This window comes from Homarus americanus, unplaced genomic scaffold, assembly GCF_018991925.1.
Source record: "Homarus americanus isolate GMGI-L3 unplaced genomic scaffold, GMGI_Hamer_2.0 scaffold39155, whole genome shotgun sequence".
Classification (NCBI taxonomy): domain Eukaryota; kingdom Metazoa; phylum Arthropoda; class Malacostraca; order Decapoda; family Nephropidae; genus Homarus; species Homarus americanus.
Window position 1 is genome coordinate 3768300 of NW_024737042.1, and position 19777 is coordinate 3788076.

Here is a 19777-nt window from a genome sequence, read left to right on the forward strand (position 1 = left end):
AGCTCGACCTGAAGTTCACCGTTCCTCAGGCTCCGGACTTTCGCCACGTCCCCAATGGCGACCCTCATACATTTATTTATAATAAATCCGTTACTGCCGTCAAAGGAGTCTTGGCCATTCCTCTGGTACCTACGGATTCGGGTGATGTCAGGTCTTACCTGATAGTCTTCCGTTTGTCGATCTGTTAGTGGCCTAGGCAATTTCATGCCTTGTACACCTCTTCGTGATGAGGCACTACCTTGGTCATTTCGGTCCAGGTTTTCCCCTTTCCCATTACGAGGGGAGGGGGGTGGGGTTTTATTACCCCCACATGGGGCTGATCCTAGGGTGGTGAGGACCACCCCCTAATAGTAATTGGACAAGCTAGGGAAAACAGGAGTTGGTGTTCATTTGTGTGTGTGTGTTGTGTGTGAACTTCAGTGCTTTATTCTGTATGACTTGTAATTTTTTTATGTTGGTTGGTGGTGCTAACTGGAGTCCGTTGAATGCGTATGTTAACGGGGCATATTAGTTGATTGTTTGCGTGCCCTTTTATCTCCGTGAAGTGCACTGTGGGAAATGGTCTGCGTTTGGTTCAGCAGCTGTCTGCACACGGTTGGTCCGATAGCTCATCAGAGCGCTAGAATCAAGAACTGGCCTATGGTTAGCTAAATGGTGATGCCTAATCAGCGCATGGACCAGAAAAAAGTGCATGCTCGTGTGATTTTGTAGGATGTCCCCCTACAATTCCATCCCCCCCTCCTTCGCAACTCCAGGATGGTCGCAGGGATCTGAAGCTTTCTGGTGGCTGTCATAGACAAAGGAGGTATAGTGGGCTGGGGTGTGAATCTTGTGGCTGATATGGGTGTCGACGCCCTGAAAGGAAAAGATAATGTGTCCTCAGGACGAGGAGAGGAAATAGTAGGAGGTAACCAGATGTCTTGTGGATGCGGTGAAGTTGATGTTGATGGAGAGAGGCTAGGGAATGAGAGATGTCTGAGAACGGGGGAGGGGGATGATGCTGGGTCCACTTGGGATCTCACTGGGCAAGATGGCTGGCTTATAGCAGTCAATGTTGATGGCGTCATGTCTGCTGAAGCGGTCAATGGTCAGGGATTTTATTGAACAGGATTCAATTGGGAAAGGGCCATTGTAAGGGAGCTGGAGTGGGGTCTAGTGGGTGTCACACCTGACAAGAACTTGTTCAGTGTCTAGGGGAACTGTGGAAATGTTGTTGGGGTGGCAATATGATTGGCAAGGAGGAGTGGCCTTGAATGATGCGACTAACTGCCATAATGCTTGAAGTAAGTCATGGTGGGCAACAGGGGTGATACAGTCAGGCTCCTGAGTGAGCAAAAAAATTCCAGGGAGGCAAAGGGGTTCTTCAAGGGTGAGTTCCGCCGGGCTGCAGTGGAGGTCTTCCTTGCGCATGGCCTGAATGCCGAGGAGTACCAGAGGGAGGTCATCCACCCAGCGGTAAGGATGGGGTTAAGGCTTGATAGAGTCCTTCAGCTGGTGATAAAAGCATTCCACCATACCATTTGATGGGGGTGGCAGACCATGGTGTGATGACGGAAGGCACTAAGGAACTGTAGATCTAGCCAGAAATGCAACTTGAACTGTGCCACGCAATCTGTAATGACGGTTGTCGAGGGTCCAAAACGTGAAACCCAACCAGAAAGGAATGTCAGGGTGGTGGTTTTGGCAGTGATACCAGGCAAAGGGATGGCTTCTGCCCATCTTGTGAAGTGTTCAATGCAGGTGAAGAGGTAGGTCTGTCCTCAGAAGGTGGGAAGGGGGCCAACGATGACCAAATATAACACCTTGAAGCGGCCCCATGGTAGTGGGAATATCTCCACTGGAGCACGATTGTGCTGGTGGATCTTAGAGGATTGACAAGCCAGGCATTGGGCAGCCCATGTTTGGGAGTCTGATTTGATGCCAGGCCAGACGATGTGTTGAATGAGAAGACATTGAGAGGCTTGCATGCGTGTGTGTGTTGAATCCATGAAAGTGGTCGAAAATGGTATGGCAGAGGGAGCACGAGACGAATGATCTGGGCCGACTACAGGAGATGTCTCACCACAACTTGATGTTTGTACCAGGGATGGGCAGTTTCTGGAGGACAAGACCGGTGGGCAATGTCTTGAAGGAGGCGAGGTCTTCATCATCTTGCTGGGTGGCAGAAAAATGATTGTAGTCGAAACACCATGAGAGTGTGTCAGCGATTTCGTTGTGTTACCCCTTGATGTGTCCGACATCACTGGTAAATTCCGGGATGTAAGCCAGGTGCTGGAGGACTCTTGGGGAGTGTGACTTTGAATTCAAGGAGAAGGTGTAGGTGAGTGGCTTGTGGTTAGTGAATATGGCGAACTGGCAGGCCTTCAGGAAGTGCCGGAAATGCTTGACCACGAGGTATGTAGCCAACAGCTCAAGATCAAAGGTACTGTATTTGAGGGGGGATGGTTGGAGTTGTTGTGAGTAGAAGGAGATGCACATGAGGTCTCCACTGACCTCCTCTTATAAGATGGTAGATGAAGCATCTGTAGTGAGGACAGTCTTAGCATCTGGGGCAGGGTGGGAGAGTAGGGTGAGGTTTGCAATGTGGTCTTTTGTGAAGGAGAATGCTGTTGTTGCCTCCAAGGACCAGGTGAGAGGCTGGCAGGATGACTTTGGAACGCCTCTGAGGAGATCATGGGGATGGGCGAGAATATCAGCAACCTGGGTGATGAAGCCGTGGTATTAGTTGACTATTTCCAAGAATTCCCAGTTTCTTTGCAGTCATTTATTTCGGAAAATCTTGTATGGCTGTCAACTTCTGCAGGATTTGTTGTATGCTATCAGACAAGATTCTGTGGCGGAGGAAATAAAGGGATGAATCTTGATGTTGTGCTCCTGAAGGCAGTGATGTAGGTGGCACAGATGGCAGTGGTGTTTGGCGCAGGTACGAGAAGCAATTAGGATGTTTTCTATGTAGATGGTGACGAAATCCATTGTCACATAGGATGTGGTCTATGTATCTCTGGAAGGTTTGAGTGGCATTTCATTGACCAAAAGACATATACTGTACTGTAAGGGAGGGGGGTTGTTGAATTATTTACTTCTCTTTTACTGTCTTTTTAATATATACTGTATATAAAAGGGGTATTATGTAGGTTTTGTTATTATTTCTATTTCTTTCTATCTCATTAATTAATAATTCATATGTGTAAGAGGAGTTATTTTTATCCTTTATATAATTTTATATTTTCCATTTCTTTTTTCCATTATTACATTCCATTACATTCCATTTTCGATCTTGGAACTGGAAAACTTAAAACTTATCTCATGTTCTTACACAAAAGACAATGAAGATGTGCTACAGTATCATAGTTATTTTCACTTTGTTCTACTCAAATTCTTTTACTAAACATTATATTGATAGCTCCTCTATGAAATATATTACTGTAAACTGTGTGTGATAACTCTGCCACAAGGGCCACAAGATGAAATTGTATCAGTTATTTTGATTTTAATACAGTATAAGATCACCATTTATTATTTGATTTATCAAAAAGATTCTTTGCTTTTAACTCTCAAAAAATCAATTTCAGTAAATAACAACTTTATGGTTGTCATGGTTGAAACGATCAGTAGATCTTGATCAACGTTTTGACCTCCCTGGTCTAATGCATTAATATCTTGTTGATATTTAATTTAATTTGTAAGAAAAAGATACATATAAAATGACTGATATATTGGACTGAAGGAAAATATACCCCAAAAGATGAATAAATCTAAGTAATAAGTCATGCAAAGTTCAATTGGATATTCTAATGATGGCGTGGATCGCAATGTTTTAGGTGGATTGTCTTGTACAAAATGATGGTATAAGATATAATGAAAACCATAGTACAGAAAAGCTTTAATAACCACATCTGGTGGCATATGTACAACTGAGACAAGATAATGAAACATGGGATCAATCTCACACATGATGTTGTAGACATAACGTATGTAGCAAAGTCATATGTGGGTGAATTTAAAGTAATACTGTGTTAAGATTTGCTCCATATGCATATCCACCTGGGACATATATATACTTACCAGCATCCTTTCATGAAATAAATGATTAGTCTTGAATAAATTAAAAATGAGAAAGCATTCAACATGTTAAACTCTTTACTTATTAAGATCAATAACAACAATAACATACAGTACTACACTCTTAAGATACAGGTCTTCATAGCCTATGTTCATTTTTGCAAGGCCTATTAGAAAGTCCATCAACATGGCCCGGTCCATGTAGTTCAATAAAAGCTTCCAAATGTCGAGGAACTTGACCCTTATATGAGATTCCATTAATTTTTACCACTTTGGCTGCTAGACATTTGAGACTTAATTTTTTCTGAGTTCTGAGAATTATCTCCGCCACACCTGTGAAAAGAAATAAAATAATAATAAAGTAGAATAAGTAAACTACTATCCAGCCAGATAGGTTGCATACTGGTTATCTACAGGGTATCAGGGTCATCTCTATTTAATGTGTTGCCTATTGTGAAATCTCATTAATTCAAGCCAACAAGGGAAAGGGTAAAATAACATAAAAAATTAAGTGTACAAAACAGGTCAGTGTAAGGATCAGTACCTCACTACAGTAATATAACTTAACCTTTTACAGACAGCAATTGCAACTTTCTATCATAACTGCTGACTGGGTGAATATCAAATATTAAAAGAAAAAAGTAAAAGCATTTGAATTTTATCATTTTGAACAGTGGGAAAAATTAAGAAACTTACTTAATAAATGAGATATGAAGCACTGAAATTGTGCTTCAAAATTATTATTAAAAATGAATGCAGTCTCCAATTTATGAAAATACAGTTCCTGAAAACCCTAAGTTTAAAAAGAAAAGATAAAGAAATATACCCTGTATAGGAAAAATTAGTACTTGTGTATATTCCCTTGATGTGTTTGCCCTCAGGACAATTATGTATTTTACCTGTACAGTATTGTATATATGTGTGTCTACAAACACACATATATTTACAATACAGATAAAGGAAATTACTGTCTCTAGAACAAACGGCTCCCTATCCCAGCCGCAAAAATGCCGGCAACTTTAAAACTACTCAGACATTCTTGGGTACATCCAGAGTGTCAACCATGAATAATAGAGGACTGCGAAATAAAAATCTGCGAGATTTGGGGGGGGGCCCTGTATACTAATATCTCCGTTAGCCGAAGTAAATGTATTATGAGGTGGTCAGCTACTAAGCTTTAAATGCGTCACAGTGTAAACACCCACAACAGTAGCCGCCACACATCTGTGAGTCGGCTGAGCTGGGTGATTGCCTGAACTATATCGTGAGCTGGATGTGTGGGAAGTATGTGTGTGGAAGAACTTATTCTTTGTACATAAAATAATATAAATTGTACCAGTAAATGTGAGGAATAAAAAAAAAAAAAAAAATACTGCATTGCCATCTAGCAGGAGATGGTGAAAGAGCAGAGCAGTGAGTGAAGAAATGCCAGCTGTAGTTCTCTCCCTTCCACCCTCAGCGCTTGCTTCTACACACATAATAATTAATTCCCTTTATGTTTTTGACCTTATGATAATTATTTTATAATTTTTGGGGGCACTTACTGTGTGTGGAGTGCATTTAAACTGAAACAGGCATAGCCAGCCAAGTCGCCAGATGCGCTGTTGACAGGTATATACAGTATTTGAAACAAGTGACGTATTATCAAAACTTCTTCCTGTATTTGTTAGCGACATATATGTGAAGTGACATATATCGTTAAGAAGTATAATGAGCACCCCTGTACTACATCATGAAAAATTTTAATATGAAAGATAACATACCAGTAGTTGCAGAGTCAAAAGGTGTGGCTCCCATCTGGTTGACTGTGTCCATGTGTGCACCATTTTCTATAAGTGCCATAATAATATTGTGCAGTGTTAGGAAGTCACTGAAACGGTAAAATATGTAAATATTAAAAGCAGAGAAAGGGCAAAATCCATAGTACAGTAATTTTGAAAGTATACATTCATACAAATACACAAAGTCTCCTTCAAATTCTTCTGCAAATTAATGTATAATTTCAGTGAAGGAAAAATATACATGTATACAATACTCTTTGGTTTCTCCTTGATATTGAGTCCAAGAACATTTATGAATAAAGAACATAGTCCAATCGCAATATAAAAAGAAATGTAATTCAATACAAAGTAAGGGGTCAGGGACCAGAACACCTAAAAATTTACTAAAGAATGATTAAAAAATTTATATATATAATAACACAAGTAAAATATGTACTGTATTCACGTATAAAAAAAGGGGGGGGGGAGGGAGGGGTTTCACGAAGAATAAAAAAATGTCCTCAAGTTGATTACTGTACAGTATTAACATGCATAGCGTCATCCAGTATTACTGCTGATTCTATAGGTAACTGGGTTAGTCTGTGATGTATTCATACAGTCTTGTGCTACTGTATTCTATTATTTTATTAGTGCTCATTATTTTTCCATAGTGTATCAGAAATAAACCTTTCCAGACTTGTTTGGTGACTTTTGGAGGGCCTCTAGTCACAGCCTCATAATTTATATTGAATTATGTGCGTTTTTATGTAGCAACTAGCAGAAACAGGCCATGGTAGGACGCCACCCTCCGGGAGGCTCCACATTGTCTCACTGTTCAGTCCCCAAAACTTCTTCTTCCATCAATAGTTCATTAACGGTGTATGTTAGTTCCACCATGTTTTTCACTACAACGGTACAGCAAAGAATATTTTTTTTAGCATTAAACTGTTATCATTTTATTGTCTAATCATCACTACATATAACACACCCATCATCACTAAATATAACATCATCCATCATCACTACATATAACACCATCCATCATCACTACATATAACACCATCCATCATCACTACATATAACACCACCCATCATCACTACATATAACACCACTCATCATCACTATATATAACACCATCCATCATCACTACATATAATACCATCCATCATCACTACATATAACACCATCCATCATCACTACATATAACACCATCCATCATCACTACATATAACACCACCCATCTTCACTACCTATAACACCATCCATCACTACATATAACACCATCCATCACTACATATAACACCATCCATCATCACTACATATAACACCATCCATCATCACTACATATAACACCACCCATCATCACTACATATAACACCATCCATCATCACTACAGATCGGTAAAGTAGTTTCCGAGATTCTCGTGCGGACACACAAACAAACAAACAAACACACACAAACAGACATACTTCTTTCTTTTATATAGATAAGATAGATGTATTGTATGTATGTATGTATGTAGTGTGTATCTACAGTATGTATGCATGTGAACATTTTATGACTTTTAGAAGTGATAAGTATCTTATTACTAAGAGTTAAGCCTTACCATGAGTATGAAACTTGAGTAAGTGGGTGTGGTTAACGCTATAGAATTGTGGGGAAGGATTTGTGAACTTAGAGCTCTCTTATAACTTCCACTGAATACCTAACACTTATGCTATCTGTTTAAGTCAGGTTCATTAAGCCTGCAGTGGATGAGTTTGTCATTAACTACTGTATGTTCTAATTGGTACCACCAGGTAAAACACAAATATTTCTCATAGAACGAGTTTGCCATTTCAGAATATCAAGAAACTATTTATTTAAAATCATAATTACAAAGAATAAAGTGAAATCACCTGATGGGTTTCTGGTATGGAACGATGAGATGAAGTGGTGTGTTGCGGTTATTATCCATACTGTTGACATCAGCTCCACACGCTATCAATAACTTGGTTGTTGTTGCACAAGGAAATCTGAAAAATAATATGTAAATTATCAATAATTTTTTTAAACTCTTTTAACTGCTATCATTTTCTTCAGATGATTACACGAAATTGCACCATCATCATCTTAAGACAATTGGCATTTGGTGCCATGAATTTAAAGTTGTGCACCCAAAACCCTATCAAGAATGAAAAGTCGATGATTGGTAGACACTCTACAGTGAGACCCAAGGCTGGTGAAGCCTCAGTATCAACTTGCTGTCATCATCTTTGAATGAATTGGAATTCTTTATGCCTCCTGACCCTCCTTCCCCCTCCTGTCCTCAATGGTCCCTCACCCACACCTATGATGCCATAGCCTGGCTCACAACCTACTTTGCACCAATACAACCATGTTGTTTGTCATCACAACCACCTCTTGCATCACATAAACAACCAGCATTCAGTAGTTGCCAGTTACTCTCCACCTCATTTCACAAACTCATGACTCACCACCCAAGATGAGTATATAGTTTATATGGCCTCTAAATTTTATATTTTCTCTTTCAGTTAAAAATAATATTTTTTGTTAATGTAACTTTCCTATGTCTTTTTTTGGGGTGGTATATGGGATAACATCAATTTCCCAAATGCCGCCGTTGTTGGGGTTAACAAAATTCTTAAAACCAATCAACAATACAAAATAATAATAATAATAATAATAATATCCCAAGGTAAAAAGATCAACACAGATTGTGCCTGGCTCCGACATGATCCACCAGAAAGGTGGTTCAGTGTTCTATAATTCTATAATCCTTTTGAGACATACCATAATGGCCATGGCTAAATAAATTTAGATTGTGTAATGAGTTTAATTGCTGCCTATAGTATGGGGAAGGAGTCTCTCCCCCCACCCCTCTTATCTCTCTTATCAAGAAACTGGACTCCCACTACCCATTCTTGATCAAATTGCATTAAGTTCCAATTAAAAGTAGGACAGAGTTCAAACTCTGCTTAATGACTTTTATGGCATTTATGTTTGGTGAACCTATGTATTTGGCCAACCTACACATTCTGAAATGATTTTGCATTATAGAGATGATCCCTCAATGCCATGAGGAGAGCCTAGAGCAAATGAGAATGTTTATTTGCTGCCTGATCCTTTACCTCTACAGCACCCATATTATACAATCAGTTGCTTATATCCATGAAGCAGCTGACTTCTGTGGAGGTCTTTGAGAAACACTTAGACCTTTCCTTTTTTTAAAGCTTATAATCCTGAGGAGGGTACAGCGATGGATAATCACAGGATTTAGGAAGGTGTTACAACTTAAGGATATACGAATGATAGAAGTTGACTTGCAATTTTTTGTGATTTTTATTTTTTTATTTTTTTATTTCAAGTGCTCGTGAATTCTTTAGAAGAACTGGCCCTTTTGAGAAACAAAAGACCAGCTGTTATTATTATACTATGAGGTTTGAGACAAAGAGCAGTGCATCAGAGGCCTCTGAAGATGTAGAAATGGTGGTAGTGTAGAATGAAGTTTAGTAGATTTTGTACATAAATTGACAGAGGAGGAAGGAGTTACATTAAAGTTTACCAGTGCCTTTGTAAGGCCACTACAGCATTTCATCAACCAAAGTGGTCTACGATCAACAAAGTATGCAAATGTTCGATTCTTCTAACTGGTGTTGTACCGGATGTACCACCCATAACCAATATCTACTTATGTTTATATTACCTTAAAAAATGTGATGAATCAGAACTAAATATTTTCAATCAAAAGAAGAATGTCAAGTTTTAAATGAAAACATCCAAAGCCAGTAACAAATGTTTACCCAAAGTAAGTGGTTACCATTTTTAAATCAATTACGTGCATGAGCAGAAGTTACTGCTATGGTTGTTTCAAGTGGTTTCATGAACCTTCCTCAGGCAACTAAAGATAAATAATCAATCAACTCTGACAAGTATGTAAGATTGTGAGATATAACTTGCTAAATGTTTTGAATAAATATTACTTTAGGTATGGCCACAGACAGAATTATAAATTTTGTATTTTATATAAATAAGTGTCTTACCTGCATATATGATTTGTGTGGAAGTCATCAACAGGAGTTTCTGGGTTGACGGCCAAGTGCAACAGAGTTTGTCCACTACGCGTCCTTGCTTCAACTCTAACAAGGCTAAAAAGAGGGAAATCAAATTTACTATCTCATATAATATTTTGGACTCTTGGCCAAGATATAGTATTGCAGTTATAACTTACACCTTTCTTCAACAAGACATTTAACAATGATGGGGCACTTTGCAGCAGTGTAAGAAAATCCAATCATAATGTACTCATTCCCTGGTCTCTGCTGCATTTCCTGGTGTTATTGAACAACCAAACCCAGAGTAGATCATTTGATTCCCTTATGTCCTACTGATGAACAATAGAAAATAAAATACTATCTCAAAAGGGAATATTATGTCACTTTACTGATCCAAAAATGGGATACTCTGTGTTGCTCCCAAACCACATTCATAACGAATTATCCTAAAGTCCAGAACTGAATTCCAAATGATTATTCACTCAATGGCATATTCATCATTTCAATCCAGAGTGCTTCATATGTTCAACAGTTTGCCTAATGCAGGGTGAGTAAGGTTAGGGAAACAGTAGCACGCACGCACACACACTCTCTACCATTATAAAAAATATTTTTGTTGATCTGGTACTTCATCTTTAGCTCACTTGTATTTAATGTGCAAGAGTTTATGACACCCCTGCTTTCAAAGTCATCTCTGTTGTCATGTCATTGTTGTTGACAAAGGATTAAACTTTTAAATCATTTATGTTTTGACAACCCCTCACCTACTTTATACTGTACTGTATTTGGTGTAAAACATCACTGTGTGCTACAGGTGAATTACTTGCAGTATCTTTAGGCAACTGTTATATAAACTTACTTATATACTGTGTGATGAACTTGGGACTCTTTCTCTACAGACTGATGCAGATGCTGGAGAGATGGTCTCGCTGAATCTCCTTCTCCACCTCGAATTCCAAACCCTACGATTGCAATGCCTCCATTAAGAGCTACAATGCCATTGTTGCCCACAACACCACCATTTCCAACGCCAACAGGCTGAGACGTCGAACGACCCTTTGCTACACACATTGCAATCATAATCAGATATAAAGCAGTGATCATGTTGCTTTCCATTTCATCCTGTTGAGAAAGAGAAAACATAATGCTTGAAAAACTTAAATATTTATACCCACCTCAAAATATTAGTTATTACAGCATGAAATCCAGAAGTAATAATCTTGTTCTCTTTCAACAAGTCTATGTATTCAAGTATCTTTAAGAAGCCAACATCCCAACATATTCAATTTACTTCATCTTAAGAATTTGATTTTCCTCATTTCACAGCATCAATTATATCAATGGTTCTCACAAGAGTAAAATAGAAAGCCCTTTTTTTTCTATGGAGCACATAGCCAAGAGGCTCTCTTAGTTTTGGTCAACTTATATGGGACCTTTGAGACTTGAAACAGGACCCTTCAACATCGATCAAGGTTCATCTGTTAATCCTTTTGGATATACTGTACTGATTACTCTTCCCTTTCCCTGATACAACCCACCAAGAATGAGGCAGTCTACACAATTAGGACTCACAGTGCCAAGGTTACTAGTCTGCCATCTATGAACCTAAGTGAATTCAGGTTGGGCCAACCTTTTCCATTTCAATTCCACCTAATCACGAACCCCAGGGAGGAGGGAGGGTTTCCAAGTCATCTGGTTATGGCTTAAGGGCTCATGATTTGGCCAGTTGACTCCAGTAATACTAAGCCAACTACTGTACACCATGTGAGAAAAGGAGAAAGTACTGTACTGTACTACAAAAGATTAAAAACTGGAAAACCAAACATCCCCAAATGAGAACTGACCAATTATATACTCTTCCCTAGATGTAAAGAAGGATGTAATCCTAAAAAAATTGTTTACAGAGACTTCATTTTGGGTAAACCTAGTTTTTCCATAACAAATGGGAAGTTATACTCCTGACCTCTTTCCCCATACCCAATATTCTTACTAAAGCAAAAAGTAAAATCTTAATTTTAGGAAAACAAAAATATTCTATGCAATATGTGCTTCTACACTTTCTGCACCTTCTCACTGATGATGCAGAGTTTAGTGCTACGGACTCCTGATTCTGGTCCTCCTTCCATACTGCCAAGAAATTTTTTTTAATCTTTTTTGTCAATATGTTTCTCATGCTACTTGTTACCTTCAATAACAGCAAAGCTGACTGAGCCTTTAATTTTGCCAGCATGCCTGAAATGAGTATATGCTATCAAATGAATTGCTTAAGATCATACCATGTGTGTGCCAAGCTGACAAGGCAAACACCACACAGTGTACAATTACAGTGCCCTGAATACTTGTACCACTTCTTCAAAAACACTATTTACCCGACCAATTCAATACCAATTATTGTCCAGAAAAGAAAGTAAATCTGGAAACACTGGCCTAATGATGTACTATAATCCAAAATCACCTAATGATTAATATGGCCTATGTGGTAGTACATATCTTTGTGAAAATTTAAAAAGTCTATGTTCTGGATTTTAAACATATCTTAAGCTTTATATTTCTTACTTATAAAAATAGATGAAACTGTAACTTAACCCTCTTGTGCATGCAATAAAGTCTATTAACTTTAAAACAAAATAACTTTAAATCAAACAACAAAGGTCAAAAACTGAAAATACAAAAATATGGCCTTGGAGTTACATAAATGAGAGACGTAAGATGTTATGCAACATACTGTACAAAGCACTTGTTGGTAACAAAGCGCAATAGCATCATTCATCGCAGTTTACATAAAAAATTTACTGGGTAATTTTATTTCTTACCTTAACTGTCTCTACATCATCCTTAGGTCCAGGACACTGAATCTTTTCTTGATTTCTCTTGAGCTCCAGAACAGTCGCACCTAAAACCTCATGCACAGCATCAAACTCCAGCTGGACCCCAACATGTAACATTTGTGAAAAAACCTGAAACAAAATGTATGGATCTGCATTATATACATAAAAAAAAAAGAGAGGGGAAAGACATACAGTATTCAAACATGGGAAATGTGTTTTATTATTCCATTAACTGAAGTTGAAGTGGAAAAACAAGAAAGATCCCAGAAGCTACAGCAGTTCAAACCTCTTCCATTACAGTAAAAAGAATGATAGCATGATACTGTATATAATGTGTAATGAGGGGAAAAAGAAGGAAGAAATGCTATGGTATGGACACTTTTCTTTTAATCGGGAAAAGGATATGGTTAAAGATAACAACCTGTGTTAATATGTGCAAGATGTCTAAGCACAGTTAAATTCACATTTACATCAACAGCTTTCTGCTAAGTAACAACAAAAAATTTAAGACAAATTTTGCATAGCAGGCATGATATGGCTTAAATTTATTTTGTATATTAATCAGTAATTTCACAAAAGCTGTTGTTTACACTGAACACGGTTTTTAAGTATACATCAGATAAATAGTAGGTACAAGTCACAAAGAAATACGCACAGGTAATGCAATTAAAGCAGGAAACAATATGGTATCCAAATTTTAAGTTTAATTTTCTGATTCTTATCTTTAATATATCACTATCATTTATCAGTTTACTAGCCATTCAGGCGGTTGGTCTGTTCTTTGTTATGACCTTCATTGTCCAGTGTTAATACAGGAAGAACTGGAATACAGCAATCCCTTGCAATTCGTGGGGGGTTAGGTTTTGGAAATGCACACGAATCCTAAAACCGTGAATACCAATAATAAAAGAGAATACAGAATACTGTATATGGGGTCCCAATATATGAGCATACAATACTGTACATATAGTAACCAAAGATGCAAAATCAGGGAGGATAAGTAAAGACAGTCCAAAAGCATTTTAGAATGGAAGACCGTTGACACCAACCCTAAAGTATGAGGATGACACTTTGATTGATTGATTGAATTTTGTACTAGGTACAAGAAATACTGTACCATTCTGACTTGCCCCTAACCCAGTACAGTATTATAATACAGTACAGGTATCCCTCACTATACAAATGGGTTACGTGCCTGAAAAATCATTTGTTAAGTGAATTTCTGTATAGCGAATAAAAGAACATATGGGAAAAATAGGGCCCGGTTCCCAAATGACACGTAAACCACAATATCATACCTCAAAACATGAAATCAGTTCCCAAACAACAACAAAATCTACCTAACTAATGATAAAGAGCACACAATTACTGTAATATACTACCTACTACATTATAACTGTTAATAAAATACTATTCAACGAAAATATGCAGCTAAAACCATTAAGGGAAACAAAGATTAATGCAGCTGCCATTTGCATAGACCCAGGCTGCGTCGTGTGTGGCCACCTTCAAGTCTCACAATAGCAACTCACCCTGGCTGGGGACGTTCCCCCTTCCGACCCCTAGCAACACTCCCCCTCCCACTCTCACACACAAAGAAATGTTTATTCCCTTTATGTTTTTGACTTAAAAGATAGTTATTTCTTTGACTTTTGTGTACATTAAGTATTGTATGTAGGATTGAGTGTCCAAGTAACTGGGAAAAAAAAAGACAAGCTTATAAACCCGAAATCATCCTACTAACTCTCGCTGGCACATGAAGAAATGTTTATTCCCTTTATGTTTGTGACCTTATGATAAAATGTATATACAGTAAATATATACTGTATATGACACCCTGGATGTACCCAAGCATGTCTGCGGGTAAATTTAAAGTTGGCGGCATTTTCACGGCTGGGACAGGGAGCTCGTGAGTTTCATGGAGTCCCGCAAGGTGTCTCTCTTGTCCCAGGTGGCTGGGCCATGTGCGCTCACTCCACCTCAGTCCGGATTAATCATTTGTCCATTTCACGCGTGTGCTACTCTGATCTCTTAACAACTGTGCTCCTCATGCTTGTGATGACTCCCAAAGCCCTCAACCACCTTCTTCCAGCTGCAGGAAGGTGCCCAAACAAGTGAACAGAGAAAAGAAGGTCAGGTATTTCTCCCATATGTATGCCTAGCTACGTCTGGCAATGGGGGTGGGTAAGGGGAGTGAGTGACTGCTAGTTAGCGCATCATCTGCAGTTGTAACTCTCCTCACTCCCTGCCATATTTCATTGGATTTACAATTATTATTAGTGTTTACTGATAGAAGAGTGATTAATCATGTCATTGTAGCTAGGTTAGCCTATAATTGTAACCATCAGGTTACTGGGCCAAGCTGTGGGGTGTTATGGTTTTTTACAACTCGTATTTTTGGGAAGATACACATAATTTTTATTTTTTATTTTTACTGATACATGCACACACCATCCTAAATACATATTGTTAAAAAAGTAAAAGAAATAATTGTCCTAAGGGCAAACACGTAACGGGAGGAAAGCACAGAGTGTAGCTGGTGGGGAGTGTTGCTAGGGAATCAGTGTTCCAGCTGATCTTCGCTATGATGGTGGAGCAGGGAGTGTATGCAAATAGCAACTGTGTTAAACTTTCATTTGGCTTATTATATATATATATATATATATATATATATATATATATATATATATATATATATATATATATATATATATATATATATATATATATATATATATATATATATATATATATATATATATATATATATATATATATATATATATATATATATATATATATATATATATATATACACACAGTAAAACCTTGATTAACAGCCGATCCCGGGCCCCTAATTTTTTTTTTTACGGGGATTAGCCCACCTGGGCACAAGTCACTGACCCACATCGGGGCCTGGGGGGCGATAATGTAATATTAATGATAATAATGATAATGATAATGATGATAATAATAATAATAATAATAATAATAATAATAATAATAATAATAATAATAATAAAGAACCATAAAGAAATGCAAAATTGAAAAAAAAAATCAAGAGTGAGAAACAATATACCTATATGTATGTTGTGTTTTCAATAGTAAGAGAAATAATTGAGACCCTGCAATTGTGTGTAAATGAGGCAGAAAGTCAGTTCAGCAACCTGGGACTTGGTCACAATTTTCATGATGCCATACCTGTATGTTCTTTGACTTTTCCATTTTTTATTCACGGTTTCTGTGCTGGTTCATATTTATTTACTAAAGTGGTTACTGTTTTAAAGCAAATTCTATTGAAATATGAATGGCAAATGAACAAAAATGAATAGAGGAACTTAAATGAGGTAGGTTAAGGATAGGTACTTTGAAAATGTATGTTTTATTTCCGTAGACTTTATTTACTATTAATCGACCTTTCGGATTATCCGTCGGCCCTTTCCCCCCATATGTGGGCGGTTAATCGAGGTTTTACTGTGTATGTATGTGTACACACATATATATATATATATATATATATATATATATATATATATATATATATATATATATATATATATATATATATATATATATATATATATATATATATTATATATATATATATATATACATACACAGTATTACCCCGCCTAACGCGGTTTCACTTAACGCGTTTTATCATATACGCGGTGCCTCGCCAGAGCTGAACTTTCACTTAACACGGATTTTTTCCTCATATACGCGGTGAGTGTCGAGTGTCCGGCTCGAGATGCTATTTTTAGATTTGCCCCACCCTGCCTGACTGCCTGTTTTAGCTCATAAAATTCATACAAATTACCCGGCCAGAATATAATTTACATTGCTGGAATTCTTATAATTTGGTGATCATTTTGAATATAAACATCATATTTTTGCATTAGACATACAAATTTTAGATAAAAATTTTTCTCAAATTAACTATGTTATCTTTTGTGCAAAATATATGACATTTATCTTCAAAATATTCCTGGTCTTACAAGGAATCCAGCAATGTCAATTATATTATCCTAACTTTAGTTTGAGGTATTATTTATTAAAATTTAGTGGTTATCCCACACATCTCCTTGGGACGGTTGGTGGGGGGTGGGGGTGAGGGAGGGACCGACCGACCATCTGTTACCCCGTGAAGAATTATTATTATTTTTTATTAACTGAAGATATTTGTTTTAGCTCATAAAATTCATACAAATTACCCGGTCTGAATATAATTTACATTGCTGGAATTCTTATAATTTGATGATCATTTTGAATATAAACATCATATTTTTGCATTAGACATACAAATTTTAGATAAAAATTTTTCTCAAATTAACTATGTTATCTTTTGTGCAAAATATATGACATTTATATTCAAAATATTCCTGGTCTTACAAGGAATCCAGCAATGTCAATTATATTATCCTAACTTTAATCTGAGGTATTATTTAATACTAAATGTTAAAAACCCTGGAAGGGAGGATTGGTGGGGGGTGGGGGGGAGGGTTGGGACTGACCACGCGGTTGGAAGAGGGGGGGAGGCAAGGTGGGGTACTTTGATTGACAGATAGTGTTGTGAAGATTATTTTTTTTTTTATTAACTGAAGATATTTGTTTTAGCTCATAAAATTCATACAAATTACCCGGTCAGAATATAATTTACATTGCTGGAATTCTTATAATTTGGTGATCATTTTGAATATAAACATCATATATTTTTCATTAAACATACAAATTTTAGATAAAATTTTTTCTCTAGGTAACTATGTTATCTTTTGTGCAAAATATATGACATTTATATTCAAAATATTCCTGGTCTTACAAGGAATCCAGCAATGTCAATTGTATTATCCTAACTTTAGTTTGAGGTATTATTTATTAAAATTTAGTGGTTTTCCCCCAAAAATTTCTCTGAGAGGGAAGAGCCAGCGAGTGTAGTGTGAGAGAGGGAGGGAGTTGAGTCCATTATTTGAATGGACATTAACTTGGCGACTGTATTTCTCTTAAGTATTAATTGTGTGCATGTACCATCATAAAATTAAGATGTTATTTTTACTACAACATAGGTATGTGCCTTCAAAAAGTGGAGTTTGGGGGTCAGGCCGGTTTCTATTGGAATTAATCCCATATGTTCTGTTGTTCACTTAACGCGGATTTCACTTAACACGGGACCCTCTGGGTTCAATTGACCGCGTTAAGTGGGGTACTAACTGTGTGTGTGTATATATATATATATATATATATATATATATATATATATATATATATATATATATATATATATATATATATATATATATATATATATATATATATATATATATATATATATATATATATATATATATATATATATATATATATATATATATATATATATACACACAGTGTTACATGCGTCAACGAAAAAAATGGCAGCGTCAGTGCAAACGGCCGAGAAATTTTATGCTGTCAGCGTCAGCGTAAACGATTTCTTAAATTGGTGCCGTTAGCGTCAGCATCAACGCGTTTTCAGTGACGTACAAATGCAGCCCCAAAACGCATATTCTCCTGTGTATGGGAGTAACATATGCAAAATTCAAAAAATATTAATTAATTTTTAATCATTTATTATGGTTTATATTATATTTTAATTATTCATTTGTTCCCCGCAAGAATACTAGCATCTCAAAATGCTTGTCGCTCATTCTGCTGCGCTTGGGCCTCAAGACTTCCTTGCCCATGGAGAACATGCGCTCCAAGGCAGCACTAGAGGGGATGGGGGTGTTGTATTTGATGAACAACTCCATCATGGCCTTGTCGGTCGTCTTTATAACCCAGATTCATGGTTAAATTCCCCAGCACAGTATTAATAAACAACCACCTAATTCTTTTTTACTATCATATTTAACATTACCAACTCAGACACTTGCATGTGAACATTTACATGGAATAATACCACTGATCTATATTTGCAGTTACCTCTACACTGCTTGTCATAAAGATCATGTATCTGATATAATTACCTGAGCAAATCTTAGAAGGTCCTTCATGACACACACTTTATTAAGTTGTTTTAATCTTAAGGCGTGCATCCACAGCTGTAGACATCTGTCAAAACGGGCATTGTCAGCAAACACAGCTCCTCTAAATATTACAGGATGGGGAACCTGAAATAAATTAAAAAATTACAATCACGGATACAAAATTTATCTAAAAGTAATATCATGCTGGTTCTCAGTTTATGCAGTAAGACCCCTCTAAGTGGATAATCCCCATAAGTCAGACAAGCTCTGGCTTAGGGTTGTCGGGTGGGGTGGCAGTTGGGTGAGGCATTAGTTCCCTCATGGATGTTGTTAGTTGTGACCACTGCTCCACCATCCACTCTATGTTTTGTTCATATTCAGTGCTTCCCTAGTGTATTGTTTTGGCTTCTAAAGTAAGTAATGGCAAAACACACCACTGAGAACCACTGGAAGAAAAGGTATGGTGCTCAGAAGAGAAACTGAATGTGACAGAATCAATGCTGGGGTTTCCATAAACATTATCTGTGAGGAGTTTAGGTTGAAGCAGAGTTCCTTTTGCAACATCAGCTTGATTTAAGTGCATACTAATAATAAATGTACAGTAGTTAAATAGAAAGCGTAATTAAATAAAAGTGTGAATATAAGTACTGTAAGTGTAATACCCCTTATTGTCCTTGACTTCAAGATTTGTCTGCTACAAGTAAATGCAGTGTAAATGTATCCTGTTAACTTTAATTTTGTTTTTTTTTGGAAGGGACTTATTGGCAAAATGATCTTTCAAAAAGCACCTATGGGGGGAGGTTATGCATAAGTTAGAATTCATAATTCTAAATAACTTGGACAGCCTTGAGCCCCATATACAGTAGCTCGACTCAGAGGGGGTCTTATTAATGTGTTCTGAATTAATTGGTCCCCAACTCATGTGAAAGCCTAAATTTTTTCTTAAATGAGAACATCCTCCCAGGGGTGGATCCAGGAATATCAAAGCGGGTGGGGGGGTCCAAGAAGTTGTGGGTGGGGGAACATGGCGAGCATAGCGAGCCCACCCAGATGAGGCGGGGTGCAGTCA

At 37.1% G+C, this 19777-nt stretch overlaps 1 protein-coding gene across 3 annotated transcripts in view; it reads right to left on the bottom strand.

Moving 5' to 3' along the window:
* Window positions 1–3871: 3871 nt before the first annotated feature.
* LOC121872595 (protein fem-1 homolog B-like) overlaps window positions 3872–19777 on the bottom strand; it is a 39058-nt gene continuing 23152 nt past the window's right edge. For all 3 annotated transcript variants that reach the window (XM_042375444.1, XM_042375446.1, XM_042375445.1), the window contains 7 exons: window positions 18709–18852; window positions 12692–12835; window positions 10738–11000; window positions 9867–9971; window positions 7722–7838; window positions 5826–5932; window positions 3872–4395 (listed from right to left, as the gene is read on the bottom strand). In XM_042375444.1, the coding sequence (XP_042231378.1) occupies window positions 4202–4395; window positions 5826–5932; window positions 7722–7838; window positions 9867–9971; window positions 10738–11000; window positions 12692–12835; window positions 18709–18852 (1074 nt within the window). In that variant the 3' untranslated portion in view covers window positions 3872–4201. The remainder of the gene's footprint in view (window positions 4396–5825; window positions 5933–7721; window positions 7839–9866; window positions 9972–10737; window positions 11001–12691; window positions 12836–18708; window positions 18853–19777) is intronic.